The following is a 25,492-nucleotide window of genomic DNA, read 5'->3' on the forward strand; positions in this document are numbered from 1 at the left end:
TAATGATGTTGGTAAGATGTCAGTTTACCTTTGATTGATGACTTCAGGCTGGCTTGAAAACTATCGGGATAAGAGTAAGAGCCCTTTAATAATGGCTTCACTGATTTGTGGAGACAGTAACAATTTACATGAAGATATAAGCTAGCTGCAGAGTGACTGGAACAGTGCCAGTATTCTTTGGATCCATCTGTGAGTTCGGTTGCTGAACTCTTCTACACGTGATCTTAAAAAAAAAATCAGCACAATAAACAATGCCAAGGAATGGGGAACTGAAATATGCTATATTTTGGTACAATGTATTTTTGTAAAATACAGTAATTGAGTTGAAATATAAGGATCTCAAATGACATGACCACTAAAAAGAAAGATGCTTTGTTTAGGATATTTGAGCAGTGTTTCCCAACAGAGGAATTATTAATCAAGTATTTTGGATGCATTTTCACAAATATAGGAGATGCCTTTAAACTTCGCAAGTGCAGTGATTATAGACATGGGATATCTTTGAATGCAAATGCTGAACCCTAATAACTGACACGTGGGGTTTGATTCTTCTCTCCCACCAGTTTTATGCTGATGTAACTCCACTAATCTCAATAATGTTGCTCTTAATTTACACCATTGTAAATCAGAGGAAACTCAAGCCCATGATTCCTCAAAATCTCTCCCATAACAAGAAAAAGGATATTAATGCATTCGTAAAGCAACACATGCCATCCAAACTGTGAGATACTTTCCCCCTCACATCTCCTATCTCCCAATCAGTGAAGTGTGGCTAAATAAGGTATTGAAAAACTACAGAGGAGCAGGGTGGAGACTTAAGAAAGCAGTTCAGGAGTTTGGAAATTCCTCTGCTAAGCAATTCCGGCATTAACATCAAGCAAAATCAGAGCTGCACAGCCAAAATAAATCTGTGCAATGATGATATCAGATGTGAGGCAACGGCATGTCATGTCAAGGGATATCAGACATTCTTGCACAAACCACAGCGTCTAGATATGATCCTGCACCATTAGGCTGCAGCCCTGCCAACAAAACAAACAAAAAAAGTTTGAAGCCATTATGATGTAAAACTCCCACAAACTGCTATACATGATTAGAGCTCAATTCAACAAGGTGCTGAGCCCCCTCAACTCACACACCTGGGATGCAGAGCACCCTCGACTTCCACAAATCCGCAGAACCTCCCAGGAGTGTTGAAGGATCAGACCATTTTAGAACCTATTGAAATCAATGGGATTCTTTCTATTGAGTACACTTTGGCTCAGGCATCTATCCAGGATCCTGGCTGTTATCTCTGGTTTTCCTAAGTGTCTTATCTGAGCATGCTGCAAAAGGGTCCCAGCACCTGGACTGAGCAGGCATAGAAGAATATCCATTTCGGATTTTACTTTGTCAATCCAGAGTAACTCCACTAACTTCCATGAGTTACTCTTTTACTGGCATTACTCAGGGCAGAATTTTTGACCCATGCTTATGCATCCTCAGTCACATTTGCATCACCATGCCCAGGTAAGGCCTCCCTGACCCACCCGCTTTGCATTGTGGGATGCATGCAAATCCATTTTGCATTTGTGCACAGAGTGATGCAGAAAGTCATGCACACTGCAGATCCCTGCTTTTGCATGTTTGGATACTGTGCATTGTGCTTAGCTGCTGTGCATCAAGGATTTGCACTCCCACCGCAAACTGCTGAATTCTGGCCCTTATGTCTTGTGTTAGTGATGCTGAACACTGAAGTGAAATTAACTTAGGGTTACCAAATTTCTGATTGCAGAAAACTGAACACCCTTGCCCACCCTCTGCCCCACCCCTTTTCCGAGTCCCCATCTCACTCCATCTCCCCTCCCTTGCTCTCCCCCACCCTTGCTCATTTGCTCATTTTCACCGGGCTGGGGTAGAGGGTTGGGGTGCGGGAGGAGGTGAGGGCTCCAGTATGGGTGTGGGCTCTGGGGTGGGGGTGGGGCTGAGGAGTTTGGGGTGCAGGAGGGGGCTCTGGGCTGGGGCCAAAGAGTTTAGAGTATGGGAGGGGGCTTCAGGCTGTAGCAGGGGGTTGGGGTGCGGGGGGGGAGGAGAGCTCCAGCTGGGGGTTCAGGCTCTGGTGTGGGGCCGGGGATGAGGAATTTGAGGTGCAGGATGCGACTTCTGGCTGGGGCTGAAGGGTTCAGAATGCGGGAGGGGGGTGCGGGCTCTGGGAGGGAGTTTGGGTGTGGGAGGGGAATCAGGGCTGGGGCAGGGGGTTGGAGTGCAGGAGGTGGTGTGGGATGAGGGCTCTAGCCAGGCAATGCTTACCTCATGCAGCTCCTGGAAGTGACCAGCATGTCCCTCCAGCCCCTAGGCAGAGGCATGGCCAGGCAGCTCCATGCACTGCCCTGGCCTGCAGGTGCTGCCTCTGCCCACAGGCACCGCCCCTGCAGCTCCCATTGGCCGTGGTTCCTGGCCAATGGGAACTGCAGAACTGGCGCTCAGGGTGGGGGCAGCGCGCAGAGCCTCCTGGGCCGCAGGGACATGCCGCTGCTTCTGGGTGCCACATGAAGCCAGGGCAGGCAGGGAGCCTGCCTTAGCCCTGCTGCACTGCCAACCGGACTTTTAACAGCCTGGTCAGCAGTGCTGACTGGAGCCACCAGGGTCCCTTTTCGACTGGCCATTCCAGTTGTAAACCAGACACCTGGCAACCCTAAATTAACTTAGTCCCACACATCAAGGAGGATGTATTACGAGTTGTGCACCTGTAACAAATTCAGTGCAGCTCAGTTTAGAACATTACAGTTGAGAAGTGCTTAGATAATTAGACTTGTGGTGGATAACATGACATATTGTAGGAAAAGGTTAAGCATTAAACTCAGCTTTTTAATAGCCTGATTCAGCATTGTGTGTGGCTCGTTAACTTTATTTCTAAATGTGTTCACATGGGTACTGAATTGTGGTAACTTCATAAAGTTATTTATATTTTAAAAAGCTATTCTTTTATGGACATTTATATGGACAAAGTCCAGTCAGGAGGGTGTAAGTGCCAAATTCAAATGTGAGCATTGAGGAGCCACTTTGACCATAGAAGGAGCTGATTGGCTGGCTAGGTTCTGGCATTTATATGAATTCCTATTTTCAGATACTTATTTTTATCCTTCATACAATTCTTCCAGCAGTGACACAGCAGGAATACAAAAGAAAATTATTATATGTAGTGTTCCAAATCTTTTTTCTGTTTTGTTTTTTATGACTTATGCATTTTTAAGAAGAAATTAAAATAGGGTCAGAGAAATCCAAAAAGAGTGTGGTCTCCATTAATGGAGGGGAAAATATGTCTTTAGTTGCTGTATCTGTTTGGAAACCAGGATGAGACTTATCCCACATCTGCCTACTGTAAGGTTCTTACACCTTTCTCTGAAGCATCAGGTACTGGCCAATGTCAGAGACAGGATACTGAACTAAATGGACCTTGAAACTGATACAGTATTGACTGTTCCTATGTTACAACTTTTCACGCACTCCTGGCTTGTTGTTCAACAGAGCAGATTGAATTCTCTCCCTCCCCTCCCCCACACCACCACAAATGACATCACTGAATGTTCTTAAGTCAATCTCCTGCAATGAGGTATGTGTGGACCAATTTTGTGAATGAAGCCCCATCAGAATCTGCCAGGGATGGAACTCTTTTCAGGGTCAGGTCCACAGTTTGTCTCTATTTGTTTGCTAGGCTCAGCGACAGGCTTCCAATTAAACAAACAAGAGCAACACATCCTTGTGTTTGGTTTGGTTTGCTCCAAACCGCATGTAGTTGGTTTCCTTTGTGTATCTCTGTGTCTGTACTGCTTTTTTAACTGCATTGTTTAGATGGCAGGAATTTCTCCTGTTCAATTTCTGTCTGAATGTGGTATTAATAAAAATGGACTGGTAGAAGCAGGTCTGATGCAGGAGGAGGAAGCTTTATTTTTTTTCCCTTTAAGATAATCAATTCCCTCCCACTTTTATTAATTGTACATCTATTTTTGTTTAATTTGTGCTGAATTGCCTGGGTTGAACTATTGAATTTGGCCTCTTTCTGAGGTAATATTATGTGATCTTCTCTAATACAGAATGTAATATGCCCTGACTCCGGAAATAATAACTTTGCTCCTCTTTTCTGCAGCAATATGAAAACTGGCGACCTAACCAGCCAGACAGTTTCTTTTCCGCTGGAGAAGACTGTGTTGTTATAATTTGGCATGAGAATGGCCAATGGAATGATGTGCCATGCAATTATCACCTCACATATACCTGCAAGAAAGGAACAGGTGAGAAATCATTACCATGTGATAGTGACTAAAATAGGCATGATTCCCTGCATTCATACATCTGAGTGACCCTGCTTTATAAAGTAATGGGGACAAATTCTGGCTGAAGACTGGCATAATGGATCCTCAGATGGGCTTATGCTTACCGGCTTTAAACCAGCTTCTTCTTTTTCTAGCCCAGCAAGATTATATTTGGGGCAGATTGTATAGCTTTCCAACAACTCAATTAACCAAAAATAAGTGGCTGGGCAGGGTCAGAAGGTGGAGTCACCCTTTTAACAGCAGAGAGTACTGGAGTACTCCTACTGCTGGGCTGATTGAAGAGAAAACCAATGAAAGAGCTTGTTTGCTCTGAGAACTCTCTTTAGTTAACAGAATTATGGGCTGGACTGAGCGTGGACTGCTATTACCTGAGTTGGTGTTTCAGCTCCCGTTGAAGGCATTTTCTCACAGACTTTTATCCACGTGTTTTCTGAAGCAAGATTATTTGATCACGCTCTCTAAACCTGAACTATGTTTGGATTCATACAGCTCAGCTGTCTAGTGGCTTTGCTCCATTAGAATGGGTGGGAATATGAAACCTTGCTGTTACTAGAAGCTGTGCACTCAGCTGATCACCTGAAATTCTCAGCCTTTACAGACTGATGCAGTCAAAACCCAAACCTTCCCCACTGCTGCCTAATGTAACATCCTTAGATTTACTGCATTTTGTTGATATATCATTGATGGATCCACAGGTCTCCAGTGTTTCACATATATTCTTGTTCAAAAGGAGAATTCCAGACTAAGTTTATGAATTAGCCCTTTTTGAAAAACCTTTTGTTGTAGAGTTAATGGCCTTTGGAGTTCTGCAGAAATTGCTGTTTTATTCCCATTTTCTGTTGGCCATCAAACCACATAGTAAATTCAAAACAAAAAGGAAACTCCATCAATTTTCCATTCTTGTAACATTAAAATCTGCTCAGCCATGTCACAACAGGGCTGATCCTGCAGTTCTGATTCAGGCAAGACTCCTACGAAGTCAGTTGGTGCCTTCCTGAGTAAGGACTGCAGGGTTAGACTCACTTTGGAACGACACCTATGAACTTGGTTCTTTTTGGTCTTTAGTTGCCTGTGGTCAGCCTCCTGTTGTAGAAAATGCAAAGACTTTTGGGAAGATGAAGCCTCGCTATGAAATCAACTCCCTGATTAGATACCATTGCAAAGATGGTTTCATCCAGCGCCATATTCCAACTATCCGGTGTCAAGGGAATGGAAGATGGGATATGCCTAAAATCACCTGCATGAATCGTAAGTTACTGACTATGAGCTGTATCAGAAACTATAGACCCAACATGGTCAAACTTTTTATTAAGGATCCATTATCAGATCATGTATGAAGAGTTAATAAATAATTAATAGATGTTTTAATATAGTATTAGGAAGATGAGTCAATTGATATAGATTGTTCTAGCAACATTATTAATCTCAGGTGTTCAAAACCATGAATCAGGCCTCAAAAAAATCATGATTTTAAAAAAAGGTGCAGGGAGGGTCTTTTATTTGTCTTCTGGTTTCTTGGCCTTTAGGATGTCCCTGGATCATGTCTTCAAGCTTTTCTCCACAACCATCAGGGCTAGAAATGTATTTTATTAAAAAAAAAAACAAAGCGAAAGCTGAAATTCTCCTATACCCACTTATCTTCAGGAGCTGGGGCTTTAAAAATACATCAAATATCACGCAACTATGATAAACTCAGAAAAGTTAGCATCACAGTCAGGACGAATAGGTTCCTTATAATCGTGGCTCACAACCATCAATGATACTTTCTGTTGATATGCTTGTAATCACCTATAACGCATATTACTTCTGTCTGTAACATGCTTATAATATCATTTATAAATCCTTTATAAACCATTAATAAACTTGATATAAAGTGTGACTCATTATATTGTGCATCTATCAGCCAGTTTATTGTTCAGATCAAGGAATTCTTTTAATATTTTCCTTCTTTTCCCCCTTCTTTGCAGCATCCACATTCCAAAGGACTTATTCTAAGAAATATTACTATAAACATCCTTCCCCAGGAAAGGGAACTTTGTTAAATTCATCAAAACATTATCACCGCTGGATCAGGACGTGGCAGGATTCAAGGCGCTGAATGCTAAATGGTGAATGGGGATTTTCACCATTTCAGCCAAAGTCCTAACTTACTGTGCCTTTTCTATCACTTCTAGAAGTATTATCAAATTGTTTGGAACTATGGACTCCAGAATTCACAACACATTTTGCAAAAATGTTGGGGTTTATCAGCAAATTCAAAAATAAAAATATGAGGAACCATTTCCAGCCAATCAGAAATGTTAGTTTTCTATATGCCACCAGTGGGGACCATTTTATAACATATACCAGCCTACTGCAATATTTAAACAGCTCAATTTTAGCACCAATGAAAATGTAAATAAGATGATTTTATTATGTTTAATTGTGTGTTGTTTTTAAAATCCTGTATATAAAATGAAAAGTCACACTAAGTTCAGGCATATTTATGGTTATATGGCCTCAGAGGTCTGTAATCATTGATTTCCTTATTTGTCTGTTGTTCACCTAGGTTGGAGATGGTTTAAATATAATTGTATTGACTGAAAACTGCCAGATGAAGATAAATACACAAGTTACATGTAATTTTTTTTTTTTTTTTTGAAACTCTGCCATTTCCCATCAGAGGAACAGTTTTTGTCCATGTGATACAAAACATAAAGTGAGATCAAGCCTGAATTAGGGACTGCAATGTGGAACTTTTCCTGCTCTCCATTCCAGCTTCATCACTGGTGAGAAAGGACTGCATGGAGGACTTGTATAAGGCAAAGGAGGCCTGTAAGAGTCAAAGTGCTAATACATTAACTCTCTCAACCAGGGTTACTTTCTTAAATGACTTTCACAATACTAACCGTAGGTCTATGTTACAGGTCTCTGCATTTTATAATGGAGGTAGACCTAGGGTTGGTTTTTTGGGGTGTTTTTTTTTTTTAACAAACAAAAAAAAAGTCAAAAAAGTAAATAATTTTGTATATATAACCATTTTTAATCTTTTTTATAAAGTAATGAATGTTTGTGTATGAATGCTGCAGCTGTGAAGCGTACATAAATAAATGAAGTAAGCCATACTGATTTAACTTATTGGATGTTATTTTACCAATGCAAAGAAAATTGAAAGAGCTTGGTAGTTCAGTGTTAGCCCCTGAGCTCCCCTGATGCATTTGGAACCATATTTCAGTTCAGCTGCTATTTCCCTGGTGTACTAAATTCCTAGCAAACAGGATCACTTGTTTGTGATGAAATGGGTGACTTGTAGAAGAATCAGCATGTTGGCTATCTAAAAAGAAATGCACAAAAAGATTATAGATCATAGTGAATGCAGTGTGCATGTAGAACTTCTTTATTTTGATTGTTTTATTTTACTCTGACCCATTCAGCTCATCATTGTCCTGGACATGTATAGTAAGGTAGTATTTAAAATAAGCTCTCCACAGCAAGGACCATGTCAATTTGGTTGCTTCAGCAAAGCACACTTTGGGGCTGTGTAAAAAAAAAAAAAAACAAAAACCCTCTGATACACCTTCTAAAATAATAATATAAAGACAGGTCGAGGTCTCTTATAATATTGATGTAGGCAAAAATTATGGAGAGAGAAGCAAGCAAAAGAAAAAAAGTGAAAATCCAGCTAACATGTAGGAGTTTGTATCCTATTGGACTCTCCATAAAGTAAACCTTCTATGGCTTCTCTGCAAATACAGTAGCTACAATTGCAAATGGTGTCTTTAAGAAATTCCATTGACTGCTAAACCAAGTGGAACCTAACCTTTGAGTGTTCTTGACTGCAGTACTGCACTGCAATGACTTGTACATTTTTCCCCTCTACAGCACACGTACTGCTTTTCTCTATTTATATTATAACTTGTATAGTGTATAATGTGAATGTCTGTTTTTTTGTGAATGAAAGTTAAAATCTTTGTAACTTTAATATCCGCTTCTGTTTCACCAAAGAAACAAGGTTTTGCTATACTGTGACTTGTCTTGTTATTGCATGTCTTCCACTTTAAATCTATGCAATGTGATATTTTACATATGAATAGGGTGATCATGTGCTAGGCTGTTTGTATTCAACGTTATTTCAAAGGTACTATGGGCCCGATCCAATACCAACTGAAGTCAAAGGGAGTCTTTTGATTGAACTTTAATAGGGTTTGGATTAGATTTTAGATAAGTAGCTGTACAGGATTTTTGGACTGTGTTTTAAAATATAGAGCAAGATTATTACTTGTGTAAATCAAGGCTCTGTTCACAATATAGAGTATACTATACATCATTTCATTGTGCAAACACATACAGATCATAGAATAGGTTTTAGCATTCTGTCAATTTTCTTACAATATGTACAAATCTGTTGTATAAATCTGTTGTTTTACTTGTTTGCTTTTTGATTTAAATAATATTGTAAGCCATTGAGATACCATGGTGATTGTAGTTTAAATAAGTTAGGTATAGCGCTTATGTTGACTCTTTCCATTTCTGCCTCTGTCGCTCATAATAAAATAGGACTGACAACTTTCCTTATTAAAAACAAACCCATGTTTCTTTATTTAGAAAATGAATTGAACTTTCTTCAACTCTGGAAACCTCATTTAATTCCTGATTTAAATCCCAAATGTAAAGTTAGTTAGATGGTCACATCTTAGGCCATAGGGCACATCTTGGCAGTTTTGTGGTATGTATGGTTGTTAATCTCTCTGCTCAAGAGAAGCCAAGACTCTACTCAAGCCAGTAGTATTAGCCTTCACTTCCAGGAGCACTAAACACAAACACACTCAAGGTTATTGAGGTCAAAGTTAGGAAAAGGGGATGGAGTCCGAGATTTGAATATAGATGTCAAAGTCAGCATTTCATGGCTCCTTCCTCTTGGCTAAAAAATTAGTCCAGCACTGTTTATCCTTTTTTTTAAAACCTATCTATGTCAGACGAGAGCATTGCAAATAATTTTTTTTTTCAAAAAATACCAAATTAATAGAAGAAATATTGCCACTAAATTTACTTTTGACCACAGGGTTAATTACTAAACTTTTCCTCTCTATTTGCCCGCTTTGTGCTATTCCACACAATAAAGAAGCTGATTACATCAGGTTGGATATGGAAGAGAGATGTTAATTGTAAAATTTGACAGTATGGAAGAGGTCAAAAATTTATTGCGTATTCCCGTCTTGTAGGCAGGCTCAACAGATGGTTGGGACCGACAGACAGACAGACAGAAGCCTGTGCACAGAGCCCAAAATGCTACAAGGAAAGCAGGTCCAATACCATGGGTCTGTGAATATCTGTGCAGAGCAACTATTATTCTGTGCACCTCCCCACAATATCTGCAGTACATCTGGCTCTTATAAATGTGGCTGTAGGCATGTGCTTCATCTGATTGCGTTATATGCTCCAGAGGGCGAGTTGGGATGCTACTACTTACAGCAGGAGTAAACTTTGCTGCATATTGCAGCGAAAGTTGCAACATTTCAGCAAAAGAATATGCTACATGGATTAACTGTTCCTATATTGCTATCCAGGCTGTCCACAGGGACACATGCCCCTCCTTTCAACTATGAAACCACTCAAGCTTGATGACAGTGGGCACTTCCCTGAAATCAGAGCCAATAGAGGCAAATTGAACTGCACACCTGACTTTATCTGTGGATGCCGGAGATGATGAAGTTGGAATTGGAATGTCAACGCAAATAGAATCTCCTCCAGTTTTGTACTTTCAGTGCACGTGTTAGGGATGGGATGATCCATCTTGGATAAAATAAGAACCTTCATTGAAAACTTGGACTACAGACCAGGAGTGGAAGAAAAAGAGTCTGTGCACTGCAAGAAAGGGTGTTGGCACAGTACTTTTATCTCAAGCCTGACCAGAAAGAGAAATGTAATAAGAGTCTGTTGGTCCAGCACAGCCTTGCAGATTCAAAAAGGGCTGGGTAAAAATAGTTTAAAAAATTTTCATGGCAAAATTGCATTCAGCATTTATGTGTGGTGTTTTCTATTCTTTTCCAGTAATCCCTAGTGTTAAATTGTGAGGGTCTAAAGAGAGGAAGGACAGTCCACAGCTCATGGCCTTGGCCTAGTATATGGGAACGCTGGGTCTGCCTCAGACTTCCTGTGTGATGGGCACATCACTTAGTTTCTCAGTTCCACATATATGCAATGAGGATAGTGGTACTTCCCAACTTCCCCAGGGTGTTGTGGGAACAAAAAACATTAGAGAGAGTCAGGCACTCCAGTTCTGTTTTTTGGGGTGAAGGGGTCATAAAAATATTAAATATTTGTTCACACATCAACTTGCAAAATCCACTCCTAGCTCTGAAAATGGGAGCTTTTGGAATTCTGCACATTTGAAATGATGCACACACTTACCATAGTAATCCTGGTCTGTGGAGTGAAGACGGGGGTGACACAGCAACTTGTAAACATTCACGCAGGCATTTCTAATATATTCCCATATATTCATACATACACTAAGTGAGGTAGGGTCCTCCAGTGCTTTGTCATGGTAACTGAGAGCAGCCCTATTGTGATGGAAGATCACTCATCTGTCTGTTGAGTGATGAAAGTGATTTTGAAGCTACTTTTACGCAGCCAGCACTGGCAGATCAGGAATTCTGGCATCAGCAGTGGACACAGGTCCTTTCTGTGACTGTGTTACCAGCTGGCAATACAGGTGGCCAGGGCAAGGGGGTAGAAACATTTAATTTACACCCCTCCCATGTTGCATCACCATCAGTGGGATCCTCTTCAGGCCCTACTGTCGATACAGTAGTTCCTTCTCCTGTTGTTCATGGGGATGCATTAGACTCTCAGAAAGGGATCCAGTTGAATAGTTATGTGACTATTCTGGAATAGTCACATAACTGGAATAAAACTGGCATTTTTAGCAGCTGCCATGAGGGAAACAAGTTTGAGACAGAAGACACAATGGCTATTCTTGGTTATTCCTGTGATAGTGTGGCAGCTGTTAACCCAGCCTCTTTTCCCCAATGTAGCCAAAGCTGTATGGATTTTACCTGCACACTATGATTACAGCGTCAATACTTTTTTTAAAAAGGAAAAAACCTGAATTAACATAGCCAAAGTACTTACAAAAGCAAGGGAAGTGGAGCAAAAGCCAACAGCAAAATGCAAAGGCACCTCACTGAAGGTGATAGGGCAGAACTGCAATGGTCACTGGGAGTCAGAGCTATAAAAGCCCAGCAGACCAGCAACTAATGGCAATTAAGGAAAGGTCTTTGAAGGGAAAGGAAACAGCTAGCATGCTGAAAATCCTGCTTAAGGGGGAAGACCTGAGAACAAGACTTTCTTCATTTCAGAGCTGAACTGTGTCCTGTGCAAAGCTGGGTAATTTTGTTGCTGTTGTAAGTTTAGAATTTTATTTTGTTGTAAGTCTGTATTTTTCATTTCTTTATTGTAGCTACTACTTAGCTGCCATTTCAGGAGACCTGCATTTGTGAGCTGGAGCTTATTTCCCTAGAGGCACACCCCACCCCCTCCCAAGTTCACAGTAACATGTTTTGTAATCATTAGTTGTGGGGGGTGATGTTTTTTTATTATTTATCTTATTGTTAAGGAATGGTGTCTTTAGTAAACAAAGTCCCAGTCCTGATCAGCACAAACTCCCAGACTGCAGAATCAGACCTTTTAGTCTGTTGGCATTGAGGGGTGCACCAGTGTTGTAGTCAATTTTTTTAATTAATTGTCAGCTATGAATAATCTTCCTAGTTGTTAGTAGTACTTGGATTCGCTCAATAGGCCCTGTGACTTTTACTGGTGCAAAAGCTAACAATCTTTCTGTAAAGTCGTTATAGCTTTTCATAAACTGAGTTAGATAAAAATTGTTGTCTCTACATGTCATAGAGCCTACCATTACCTGCTACCTCTGGTTTGGCCTGCTACACTGCCTGCATCCTGTCCTCCTCTAAGTTTCTTAAGACTCACTTCTGTGAAGCCCAGAGATCCTAATGTTCCCTTTCAAAGGCATTTTATTGCTCACAATCAATTTAAAACAATTATTGGTACCTCTGTAATGGATGCATTACCAACCAAAGCAAATCAATTCTCTTACTGATGATTCTCTTGTCCTCTAGAACCTCTCGCCAACTGCTTATAATGATCACACATCAGTTTGCCTCTTGGTGTCTTCTGCAAGCTCTTCAGTGCAGGCACATCATTCCATATCCTGTCCTGTAAATTCACTGTGACATCAGATCTCAACTGGGATTCAAATGCCTTTAATTCACCTCTAAGCCCTGAAAGCCACCCTTTAGCTGCATAGCCCTTAGCTAACGTCACATCCTTTGATTATGATTTATAGAGGGAGTCAAGCAGCCTTCTCATGTAGTGTGAATCTCAGATCTCCACCATCACCTTCCTGGCCTACTAATAGATTTTAATTAATCTGTCAAGCACCAGCAAGTGTATGTCATTATATAAATAATACAACCTCATTCTTTCTGTTTCCTTAATCTTCAAACTTTGTATTGTTTTGCTTATAAACCTGTGTAGAGTCAAGTATGACAACTTAAATATTCCATTATGACACTTCAAAGTAAAGCCCTTAGTTTAAATGCAAAGCTTACAGTACTTCTCAATACATGTTGTCACCAGATATATTTCCATCACATCTGGGTAGTGGTTTAAATTAGTTATTGCAGTCCAATAGCTTGCAAAAGCACATAGTTAAATGATGACACGTTTCTGGGAATTAGGCATTGATTATTCCCATAAGGAAGACTGGTTAATGCAACTGTTGGTAGCAGACGTGGGAAAATAGACTCTTAATAAATACATTCATAGACATAACTACTTCAATTAAAGTAGTATAAAAACATACATGTATTTGTATGTGAATGTATTTACTAAGAGCCCACTTTCCTACATCTGCAACCAACAGTAGCATTAGCCAGTCTTCCTTACGGGAATAATCAATATGTAATTTCCAGAAATGTGTCAAAGCATGTAGTTAAATTATAAGCTATTGGACTGCAATAACTGGTTTAAATCACTTCCCAGATGTGATGAAAATATCAGTCCTACACATATTGTCAACAATCTCTGTTTTAAGAGACTTTCACCACTATTATGTACAGAATCTTAGCTTCTTAAATTACCGGTAATAAATCTATCTTGTTTTTTCACAGGTTTACTGTTTACTTTTTGTGATTCACTCAGCTTGGACAATGAAAACAGACTGGCTGGTTTCACTTCTCTGATTCCAATCCTCCTCAGTGTCCTAAAGCAATGGACAGTAAGGGAGCCAGGGCTTTGCCATTGACCTGTTGTGTGAGCATGGGCATGTCACTTCATCACCATGTGTCTCTTTCCCTATCTGTGAAATAGGGCTAACACTCTGTCATGTTGAGCTTTCAGGCTGAATGCTCTGGTGTAGTGGAAAGATAACCCTGAATTGTTTCCAAACATTATTTTCTAGTGGATATTCTAGCAAAATGTTCAATTCCTTTGTGGTCTATTGGTTTTCAAGTGGAGGACCACTGGATTAAACTATCTATTGCTCGATTCCAATATCTAATTGCCAACTGGAACCAGTTAAAAAAAAAATCAGCTGTGGATACTTTTGTGACATGAGCTTTATATGGTGGTTAACTTAAAACGTTTTGGGATAGAGCTATATAGCTGTCTCTTCTAGAGCTTGTATAACATAATGCTCTCCAACTCATTAATGCTTGGGCAATTTTGAGTGTAGGAAAAACCTAGCAGGCACTCCTAGAAAGGAACTTGAAGGTACTATTATAGACAGCTACTCTAAATCAGCAGTGGAGTATTCTTTCCTTAGTATTCAAAGACTATAGATCATCCACAGCGTGGGTTCAGGGAATATGGTGAAGACAGATATGTCCATGAGATTTGTTCAGGGAACTATGGAAAATCTTCAGCAGAAAGCAACTGAAAAACATAGGTTGTTTTATTGTTATTTGGCTCTGTGGAATTAATACCTGAAACAGGATTAAGTACATGTGTGTTAACTAAAAGAGTTGATTATAGATTAAAAGTAGGTGAATTTCGAAGTAGAGTATACACACATTTTAAATCTGGAACATCTGTAAATACAGCTGTTTATTAATATCAACTACCTGACAGTGATGACAATTTGAGTCCTGAACATACAGAATTCTTTATATGGGTATTGTTTTTTAATTAGGAAAGGATCGTGGGCACAGTTAAATTAAATTCTAAACCTCTTAAATAGGGGCTGCAATGTAATCCAATTCCAATACAAAACCAACATAATTGGCACCCTTATTGGCTGAAGCCAAGAACTGAGTAGTCATGGAGACAGAACTACTCACATCCCTAGAGGTGTTTATCTGGAAGTCATGACTGAAGTACATTTATGGAGTAGCATGTGGTAAGCTTGCACTGCAACTGTCTGTTATGGGGAGAGACAGACTTAGTCCCCTGTGTTGTCAACCCAGCAGCTTTCATGAGCACTATAAAACTGACTTTAAGTAACTGCTGCCACTGAAAGTGGGAAACTGCATTTCATTTACACACCAAAAATACTTTGTGATAATCACACACAGTAAAACAAGCTGTCTGGGAGCTAAGATATCCCTCAGTCTGAAAAGGAAAGACGTGAGAAATGAATAATTCAATGTAAATTCAATAGAGCCAGGAATGTACTCTAATATCGTATAACTCCACAAAAATCCAGCTAGTTATTTTTCACTCATTGCATTAAAATGGCAAAGAAGTATCCACTTTAATATAAACATCCTTTTTTCACTAATATGTTGTCTGTCCAAATTGGGAAGAAAAGCAAAAGACTAAAGGAAGTTTTCAAAGACCTTGATGACTGTGGATATGTTTTTGATATACAGGGCCAAGCCCCCTTCCAAGTGTACCCTTGCTGCAGTCAAGAATGTGATAAAAGAGCAAAGAACTATTGCAGTATACGGCTTGTATTAAAGTTGATTATTTTTACATTTTCACAAAGAATGAAGTCTAAGTAGTAACACTCCAGAGCAAATTTGGGCCAAAATTCATCTGAACAACAGAACAAGGCAATGAAGAGCCTGTTGTTGTTTTTTTAAAGGAGTTTTAACTTAATGTTCCTTTTTGCACCCTCTATTTTTGGGCAGAACTGAAGGCATGTAGATGTCTAGCTGTCTGTGGGTTTAAACTTCTATTTAAACTGTGTCCTCATTTGCTCCCACTATTATTTTAAATTTATAAAGCACATCTTTATCACACACAAAAAAAATCAGGTTTGAAAAGTCAGGACCCTTCCAGCTTTCATCCTCCCCCCCCCCCCCCCCCCCAAAAAAAGTCAGTGGATCAGGTATGCTCTATTGAAATGAGTGAAGAAAGTAATTCTAACAAAACAGATGTTCAGTACTACTGAAAGGAATTTATCACTCTGAAAACTGCCTTTGTCTGTGATAGTGGAGCAGAAAGACATCATTTAGATTTTAAATCTTTCAAGAAAGGGACCATGTCTTAATCTCTGTAAAATGCCTTGCAACTTCGTGACATCATATGCATGCTTGTTGATAAGTTATAATAATGCTTTTCACTTCTCCATGGACTATCTATTGGTAGCCGGAATGCCGTATAGTTAGGTATAATCTAAGCAGAAATGAAGGAAAAGTAGGAAGGAAAAATGGAGTGATGGTATTATATCTTAAACAAAAGCTGCAGTGCCAGCAAACTGCATTTTGACAACAGTGGGGTGGTGAAGTTCTTTGGCTTGGGGTCTAGATGTCTTCCATAAAAGGATCTCAAAGTATCTTACATGGAGGAAAGGCTCTATTCTGCAACACTTCATTGACTCTCACCAACAGAAGTTGGTCCAATAGAAGATATTCCCTCACCCACATTGTCTATCTGCTTACACGACTCCCAGTGAAGTCAAGCATGTTTGTATTGTAGTGCATTTTTAATCTGGATTTTCACCGTTGCAAAGTTCAGGCATACTCAGTTCCAGGGTTTGGGGTCTGTTTTGGTATTTCTAAGCCAGTGAAGTATTGCATTAGCCACTATGACAAAAATTAGCATTTTAGACAGCCAAAGAACATGTTTACCAAAGTTATTTGAAACATAAAATGCTGAAAGGCACATCTTGTGTTATTACAAATGTATGCATATGGGTGGATGGGTGATGGAGGGTACAATACTATATGCAATCGTAAAGCCGTTTTCCATAACCTCAAACCACTAAAGTTATAAGGAACCACCATCCTCTCACAAGGACCAATAGCTGATTAAATGACTTAATAGATCTTGTCAATTTTAGTTTCTAACTCAAATTTTTAACAGATGCGACAACTGAATACCTGAAAGCAGAATTTGGCCCTCTGATTCTAGAAAAGTCTCAGAGGAATGCAGAAAATATTTTAGACTGACAACTAATTATTTTGTATCCTTTAATAAATGACATAGGCATATTTTTTTAAAAGTTTCTTTATTGCAGTCATGCAATTAGTTGTATTAATGATGTTTGTATTGTGAAATTTAGAATGACAATATTCTAATGGTAAAGAGATGTTACTTGCACTAAACCACTTAACCACTAGATATCACTGTGCATTGTACAAAGTTCCACATAAACAAGGAAGACAAAACTGGAACACGAGCTATGCACTATCCTTTTTGTTTGTCTATATAGCTTGTCGCTTTTTTTAGTAAATGCCTCCCATTAAAACCAGGTCATGAAAACAATTATGAGCCAAATCAGTGGTGAAGTACTTAATCAGAAAAACATAAATGCTTATTGGGAATAATTTAATAACACCTTACAAGATGCCCAAAAAGCCACAATCCCCCAATTGAGGAAAAAGTCATGCTGATTTTAAAAAAACTGACTGGTTTAGCAGGGAAATGAAGGCAACTGTAAAAATAATTAAATATACATACACCAAATAGAAGAAAGAAGAAACTGATAGTAATGAATATAAATCAGAAGTTAGGAATTGTAGACCATTGATAAGGCAAGCCAAGGGACCCAAGAGTGACCAGAAGAGTTAAGGACAACAACAAGGAGGTTTTTTTTTTTTTTTTTTTAAATATATATTAGGAACAAAAAGAATCTTGACAATGATATTGGCCCATTACTAGATTGGAATGGTAGAATTATCAATAATGCAGAAAAGGAAGAAATGTTCAATACATATTTTGTTCTTTATTTGGGGGGAAAACAGATAATATAGTCTAATCATGCGGTAATACATATGGTGAACACTGTTTCCATTCCAATAATATCTCTAGAGGATGTTAAACAGAAGCTACTAAAGGTAGAGATTTTTAAATCAGGAGGTCTAGATTATTTGCATCCAAAATTTTAAAAGTGCTGGCTGAAGAGTCACTGGACCCCTAACACTGATTTTTTTTTTTTCTTCAGTAAGTCTTGTAATACTGAGGAAGTTCCAGATGATTGGAACCAAGTTAATGTTGTGCCGATTTTTTTTAAAAAGAATAAATGGTATGACCCAGAGACTTATAGGCCTGTCAGCTAGACATTGATCTCTGGCAAAATAATGGAGTGTCTGATGCAGAACTGGAGTCCATTTGCTGCTCCTGGTGTTTTTCATTGTCACTGACTGGGTGGGCATGTGCTGTTTCTGTCAGCTCCAAAGCAGTGTCAGTAGCATTCTGGATGTTCTCAAGAAACAGAAAACTACTGTCCTCCTCTGTTTTGTTTGGTTGCCTTCCTTTAGGACTGACCTTCAAGGGTGATCATGACACATGACATTGATACAGAAAATATAGTTATTCTCTTGGTGGTCTGCCAGCCACTTTCTGTTTGAAATCTAACATTCTATCTTACTTGCAGTGGGGATAATTGTTTTGCAGTCTTGTCCAGTCTTTCTTCTTTCCTGCCATAGCCCTCTTTTGTAACTATTTCAGTGTTAATTGTCTGGCTCAAGACACTTGTTAGCTGTGGCACTAAAGTTTCTGTCCTTCTGTCCATAGGTCAGAAAATGTATTATGACTGGTGTTATGTGATATAATAATCAGTACTAAATATGTATCCTTTTGATCAACCAGGGCTTTTAAATTAGGTTCTCTGTTATTCTGACTTTCTGCTAGCTCCTTCATTTTTTTTTTTCACTGCTTGTTAGCACTTTAATTTGGGAAGTAACAAATATATACCACATGAGGTTCATTTCTTACAATAACCTTGCTTTGACCTGGCTTCGAGTTATTCTACAAATAATCCAGTCTCAAAATTTATCAATTCACTGATTCAGCTCTGGGTTGGGTATCATCTGGAAGAGGCTTGGACTTGTGAGCAAGGAGACTCTCACCAATTTCTCCTCCTAACTGGAACAACTTAGAAGACCCTGAATATTTGGCTAGTTGCTCAGGCCAAGAAGAGTAATTATGTAAGCCTATAACACAATGCTTATTGTCTCAACTGGCAGCTGGGTTTTTTGTTGAGAATGCCACTTGAGAAAGTATACAGTACATACTTGCATGGATCAAAGTATTACTGAAATTTTAGAATGACTTTGTCCAATAGTCTGTCGCCTTCTTCATGCTCCCATTGGAATGCCATACAGCTCTCAAATGCTTATGGCCCTACAGCAGAGAACATTATTTCACCCTTTCTAGTTTGTCTTGAATACTACTTACTTTTAGGAAAATATGGAAGCTCTGTAATCACCTTTTGGCAGTTATCTGCCAGCTCCCCTCCCAGGCAGATGGGTCAGATCGGCTTCATTTGCCCTTTGCACAGATATACCTCTCAAAGGTGGGACACACTGGAATGTTGGTAAGAAGATAGGGGGAGATTTTTCAAAAGCATGGATGTGTCCTGATCACTTTTAATGCGGTTTGTGCTCGTAAATCCCTTAGCTGCTCTTGAAAACCTCGTCCCTACACTTTTTCCTGGCTCCACTCACCTGGCAGAGGTCAGGTTTGTAAACAGTAATATACTCTGTACATGACAAGAATCAGTATCCACTGGTGTAGGTTACACTGGGAGCCAGTTTGAGACCAAAAATACAAGTCCAATCCTGTTGGCAATTTGCGTGTAAACTATAGCTATAACAGCGACATTCACTTCCTTAGTCAGTTTTTGATTGAGTTGCTATTGCCAATTTTGGAGAGAACTCCTATGAAATATTTTCCTCCTTTAAACATGGAATAATATACTATTACTACTTTTGCTGCAAAGCATAGAAACATTTGATAGCATCTATGAAATTGATCTCAGTTATGCTTTCCTCCCCTCCCACCAGGTATGAGAAAGCAATTGTCCACTGCCTTGCTTTGGGGATGAACTTTAATCCAAAACTCTCTTCCCATGCCTTTCTTTGGCAGGACAAACTTCTCCACCAACAAGAGGAGGATAACTTAAGCTGCCTTTTTCCCAGGCTACTCTGCATTGAGGTTGTTGTGGGAGAATTGTATTGCAGGTTTCCCAACCTGGACACTAATTATGTCACTAACACACATCCAGTCAGTGTAGTTCTCTGTCCCTCTCTGATGAGGGACAGAGCACTCCATACAAAGGTTGAATCAGCCACAGCGGTTGCTAAAAGCTAGAGGGTTTTTTGTTTTGTTTTTAAGCTCAGGTAGTAGAAACTCATGCAGTCCACACTATTTCACTGGCACAGTACTTAAGAATATGGTAGAGTCCTTGACAAACATATGTACACGGTCAATCCTTCAAGGGGAAAATTCTCCTCAATGCACTAAAGACAAGAATCTGGGCTTGGTAGAGGGCAGCAGCAGAGATGAGTGAGACAGAAAGCTTCCTGCCAAGCCATGGGATGGGGTAGGGCTACTCTGCAGATGAGGTACTGGGAGACTTGGCAGAGTAGACTTCTCTGTTGCTTAGGAAATGCAGAAACCCTGTGTGTGGGGCTGAGGGTCTGAAATTCTGCACCCTAACCCATAGCTATGACATATCAGTTGCGGGAGACTTACGAGGGCATTGTGGAGGGGTTAGTGCCTTGGACTGACCTATCACTTTTCTTTTCCTTCTAGAAATTGTCATTCAAACAAACTACCACTAGATGTCACAAACAGGAGGTTTATTGGATTGTGTCCTACATTACCTGCTTCAAAAAGGAAAATCAATCAAATGATTTTCAGAGTTCTTTAATGTCCTTTATGTGAGCACTGGTGCAGATGGCTCAGAGTATTAGTCTGGGTGAGCAGCAGCTGGAATTGTGGAGGCATTTTGTGTGAGTGTGTGAGGGTTTTTGTTTGTTTTGCTTTGCATTCATTAACAATAGATATGTGTTATCATGTAATAAATAACAAAAATACAAACACATGGCAGTATTTCAAACAAAATTGACACATGATAGTGTGGCATGAAATATCCTATTGGTGGAGGAAGGTGGATCCTACAGTTAAGTAATAGGACTAGGAGTCAAGAGATCTAAGTTCTACTCCCAACTTTGACCCAGATTTTTTATGCATCTGTTTTAATAGATATGTGCCTTGGTTTCTTAGAAGTGGAGGTAAAAATACTTCCAGAGCTGAGGTGAGGATTAATACCTTGTTTGCAAAGATCCTTGGATGAAAGTAACTAAAGAAATGTAAACTACTATTATAACAATGTGCATGATGTAACTGAAAACAAATACATTAATTAAAATATCTCTCTATAATAGACAATGCAAAAAGATGGCACTAATTTTTTTGCATAGATGTAGCTCTCTAACTATTAAGTTCAGTACTGAATGTTGCATGTAAATGGAAGACCTTCATCAAATAGGCAGAACACAAAAAATAAAAAAATTGAAAATGTGGGTATTTGTAATCACCCCTAAAGCATTTTTCATAAATAGTTCTGTCTCTCTAAAGATCCGGAAGTATCTTTATTTGTTAGAATATAGGTCATAAAGTTTCCCTAAATTAAGCTAAATTCAGGCAAGTCCTCTTGGATTTATTATTTGCTGCTATAAGAATACTGCTATAAATGCTGTATACCAATAACTCTTAACTGTTTAAATCAGTGAACTTCACCATCTTCATTACAGGAGTCTCTGATAGAAGTAGTGCTAGGGACCTTTTTTTTTTTTTTTTTGTAAATTGTAGACTAGCCCCTAATAGTGAGTAATTAAAATTTGTTATAGCAAAATTGCAAAGGTCAAATGCAGATTAAATATGATTAAAGAACGGGATTTACTCCTACATAATTAACATCAGACTGAATAGGGCTTTAAAATGGTTAGTATATTAATTTACAGTGTCTCAACAAACTATGCGTACAAGAACAAACAGAACAGAGAAAGTCAATGAACCATATCGCAGATGGTGGAGCTTTTCGGCACAAGACTACTACATAATTAAATATTACAAAGGTTATTCGTAAGTTATGGTGTTATGTGAAAAAGCCAGACGTTAATATCCTTTGCCTAAGGGCACTGTGAAATAGTTTATCTGTCAAGTAAAGTTATTAGATAGCCTTTTAATAAAATAAATAATTCAGGGCTTCTGTATAATGTTACAACGGTCTGGGAATTAGACACCATAAGAAGCAGAATAACTGTATTAATGTTAATGTAGTAGCACTAGACTCAAGGCTAATGCTTCAGAAATTGAAATGTGATTCCAGTTGGTTTCAAACCCAAAGCTGCTGGAGTGGAGTTGATGGTAACCCTAGTTCTGGCAAAGCTAGACTTTGGTGGTTACTTTCTTCCAGGACCAATGAAGACCTGAAGATTTTGGGTGCACTGCAAATTACCACTTGTTAGAGCTGTGGACTCACATGGAGTTTCTTTACATAATTATGTAGCAGTTCCTTCTGTCAGACCGATCCTGACAGGTGGTTATAATATATGACCTTAGAGCTAAGCATATAGCTACTATCTTGACAGTTGCTCATCCTTTTCTGTTTGGAATCTAGTATTCTCTCCTACTTGGAAAAGGGTAACAGTTTGGCATTCTTGTAAGAAAGTCGTCTTTAGTTTCTTTTGTAATTACTTTAGGGTTAATTGTTTGTTTCTGACTTAAGAAGCTTGCTAGATGTTGGCACTGAGATTTTTGTTCATCTACCCATAAGTGTTCCTACTAAAGCACTGTGAGGCTTAGTGTGATATTCTAACAATGTTAAGTATGGCTTCCTTGTATCCACTAGGGAACTTCTCTGTTTGTGTTACTTTTCTGCTAACTCATTTCACTGTCCATAGTAAGGCCTTGCAGCAGTATGCTTGGACTAATATATCAAAAAGAATTGCCAAAATGAGCCAGAATTGTGGCCTTTTATCTGTTAACTCAGCTGGAATCTAATGCTGAGCAGACTACAATGTACAGTATACCACAGCCCAGTTTATTAAAAAAAAAAGTAGTATTCCATTAATAAGTTGCTAACAGATGTTCAACATTCTGACCTCTAGCCTAGATATTTCTATTTATGGTTAATCAGCTGTATTCCTTTGTGATTAGTGAAAAATTTATATACAAATAATATAAAACAACTAGGGCTGTCAATTAATCACAGTTAACTCACACGATTTACTCAAAAAACTTAATTGCAAGTAATAGCACTGTTTATCGACTACCAATTGAAATGTATTAAATATTTTGGACATTTTTCTACATTTTCAGATGTAGTGTTTTTTTTATTACAACACAGAATACAAAGTGTATAGTGCTCCCTTTATATCATTATTTTTATTACAAATATTTGCACTGTAAAAATGATAGATAAAGAAATAGTATTTTTCAATTCATCTCATACAAGTACTGTAGTGCAATCTCTTTATCGTGAAAGTGCAATTTACAAATGTAGATTTTTTTATTATTATTTTTTGTTTTGTAACTGCACTCAAAAGCAAAATGATGTAAAACTTTAGAGGCTATAAGTCCACTCAGTCCTACTTCTTGGTCAGCCAATCGCAAAGACAAACAAGTTTGTTTACATTTATCGGAGATACTGCTGCCTGCTTCTTATTTACAATGTCACCTGAAAGTGAGAACAGGCATTCAAATGGCACGTTTGTAGCCGGTGTTGCAAGGTATTTACGTGACAGATATACTAAAGATTCATATGCCCCTTCATGCTTTGGCCACCATTCCATTCCAGAGGACATGCTTCCATGCTGATGATGCTAGTTACAAATCTAATTACCGCATTATTTTTTTAACTGAACTCCTTGGGGGAGAATTGTATGTCTCCTGTTCTGTTTTATCTGTGTTCTGCCATATATTTCATGTTATAGAAGTCTTGGATGATGACCCAGCATGTTTGTTTTAAGAACACTTTCACTGCAGATTTGACAAAAAGCAAAGAAGGTACCAATGTGAGATTTCTAAAAATAGCTATAGCACTTGACTCAAGGTTTAAGAATCTGAAGTGCCTTCCAAAATCTGAGAGGGACGAGGTGTGGAGGATGCTTTCAGAAGTCTTAAAAGAGCAACACGCCGATGCGGAAACTACAGAACCAGAACACCATCTGGCAGCATCTGACTCAGATGATGAAAATGAACATGGATCAGTCCACTCTGCTTTTGATTGTTATCGAGCAGAACCCATCATCAGCATGGACACATGTACTATGGAATGGTGGTTGAAGATGAAGGGACATATGAATCATTAGTGCATCTGGCACATAAATATCTTGTGACCCCAGCTACAACAGTGCCATGAGAATGCCTGTTCTCACTTTCAGGTAATGTAAACAAGAAGCGGGCAGCATTATCTCCTGCAAATTGAAACCACACTTGTTTTGTCTGAGCAATTGGCTGAAGTAGGACTGAATGGACTTGTAGGCTTTAAAGTTTTACATTGTTTTATTTTTGAATGCAGTTATCTTTTGTACATAATTCTACAATTGTAAGTTCAACTTTCATGATAAATAGATTACATTACAGTACTTGTATGAGGTAAATTGAAAAATACTATTTGTTTTTTACAGTGCAAATATTGGTAATAAAAACTAAATATAAAGGGAGCACTGTATGCTTTGTATTCTGTGTTGTAATTGAAATCAATATATTTGAAGATGTAGAAAACATCCAAAAATATTTAAATAAATGGGATTCTATTATTATTTAATGGCGCAATTAATCGCGATTAATTTTTTTTAATCGCTTAACAGTCCTAAAAACAACCTAAACTAAAGAGTTTCAATTTATTTGTGACACACAGGAAGATGCTGAACTTGATGCCCATATAACATATAAGATGAGGCAGGATTATGTCCCCATCACAGGGCAAAAGTGGCTACAGTCAAAGCACGGCCATATTTTTGGTAGCAAATTTTTTATGTCTTGCTCATTCAGGGAAGAAAATATCATTTGGACATTTTTCTGTGATGTGGAATCACAACTGTACAGATTCTTTAACAGCCCATTGGCTGTGAGAACAGGCCACTAACTGAATTAGATGGTACAACCAAAGAGAACCCAATGAGTTAGAGGTTAGAGCTAGTAAAAAAAAAAAAAGTTCAATGCTAGAAACCAAGTGAGTGTACTTTAAAAAGGGGTTTCCAGAACTACAGAAGTCTTATTTTGGCTTGTTTGCTTCACATTTTTTTTCCAGGATGGTTTGCTACATGAGAGCTAGGATTTTTTTTTCCAGGGGGGCAAGCAGGGTTGCATGGATATTAACTTCAGCAGGTCTCTCTTCTATTTTTGTCAGCCTGAAAATGAATGAAGCAAAGAATAATTTTATAAAAGAAAAAAGCAAAACCGAACACCCAACTTTTGAAATTACCATAACTTCTTCTGGCAATAATGGGAAGTGTGACAGTATGCTGGGAATCTACGGGCTAATCACTGTTTAACCAGCTGAGCCCCTGGGAGAGTTTGAGTAAGGAGAGGAGTTCCTGATTAACTGATCAGATTGGGACTAGGTTGCTAATGGTCTCATTAACAAGGAGACCTGGATAAAAGAGTAAAGGAAAGAAGTGCGTGGGGCTGGGGGGAGGGGAAGGAAGAGAGGAGGAGACCTGATCTGATAAATGGAGCTCTCTGTGGGGAGAGACCTTCCCCAATTCTCTCCCACCTTGGGAGAAAGGGTAGTTAAGCTGAATGACTCCATACATATTATGGCTGCATGAGTATGTAAAACTTGGTAAAGTGAAGCACTGTAAATAACTACACCAGGGATTGGCAACCTTTGGCTTGCGGCCTGTCAGGGAAATCCGCTGGCGGGCTGGGACAGTTTGTTTACCTGCAGGATCTGCAGGTTCGGGCGATCACAGCTCCCACTGGTCGTGGTTTGCTGTTCC

The 25,492-nt window shown here is 38.9% G+C and overlaps 1 protein-coding gene across 1 annotated transcript in view; it reads left to right on the forward strand.

The window, feature by feature from the left end:
- The window catches only part of VCAN (versican), a 103,065-nt gene extending 94,203 nt beyond the window's left edge, over positions 1 to 8,862 (forward strand). Inside the window, exons 11-13 of the mRNA XM_034774107.1 lie at positions 4,127 to 4,271; positions 5,379 to 5,561; positions 6,281 to 8,862. Of these exons, the coding sequence (XP_034629998.1) occupies positions 4,127 to 4,271; positions 5,379 to 5,561; positions 6,281 to 6,411 (459 nt within the window). The 3' untranslated portion in view covers positions 6,412 to 8,862. The remainder of the gene's footprint in view (positions 1 to 4,126; positions 4,272 to 5,378; positions 5,562 to 6,280) is intronic.
- The last annotated feature ends 16,630 nt before the right edge of the window (positions 8,863 to 25,492 follow it).

The sequence above is a fragment of the Trachemys scripta genome, chromosome 6 (genome assembly GCF_013100865.1).
Source record: "Trachemys scripta elegans isolate TJP31775 chromosome 6, CAS_Tse_1.0, whole genome shotgun sequence".
In the NCBI taxonomy this organism is placed as follows: domain Eukaryota; kingdom Metazoa; phylum Chordata; order Testudines; family Emydidae; genus Trachemys; species Trachemys scripta.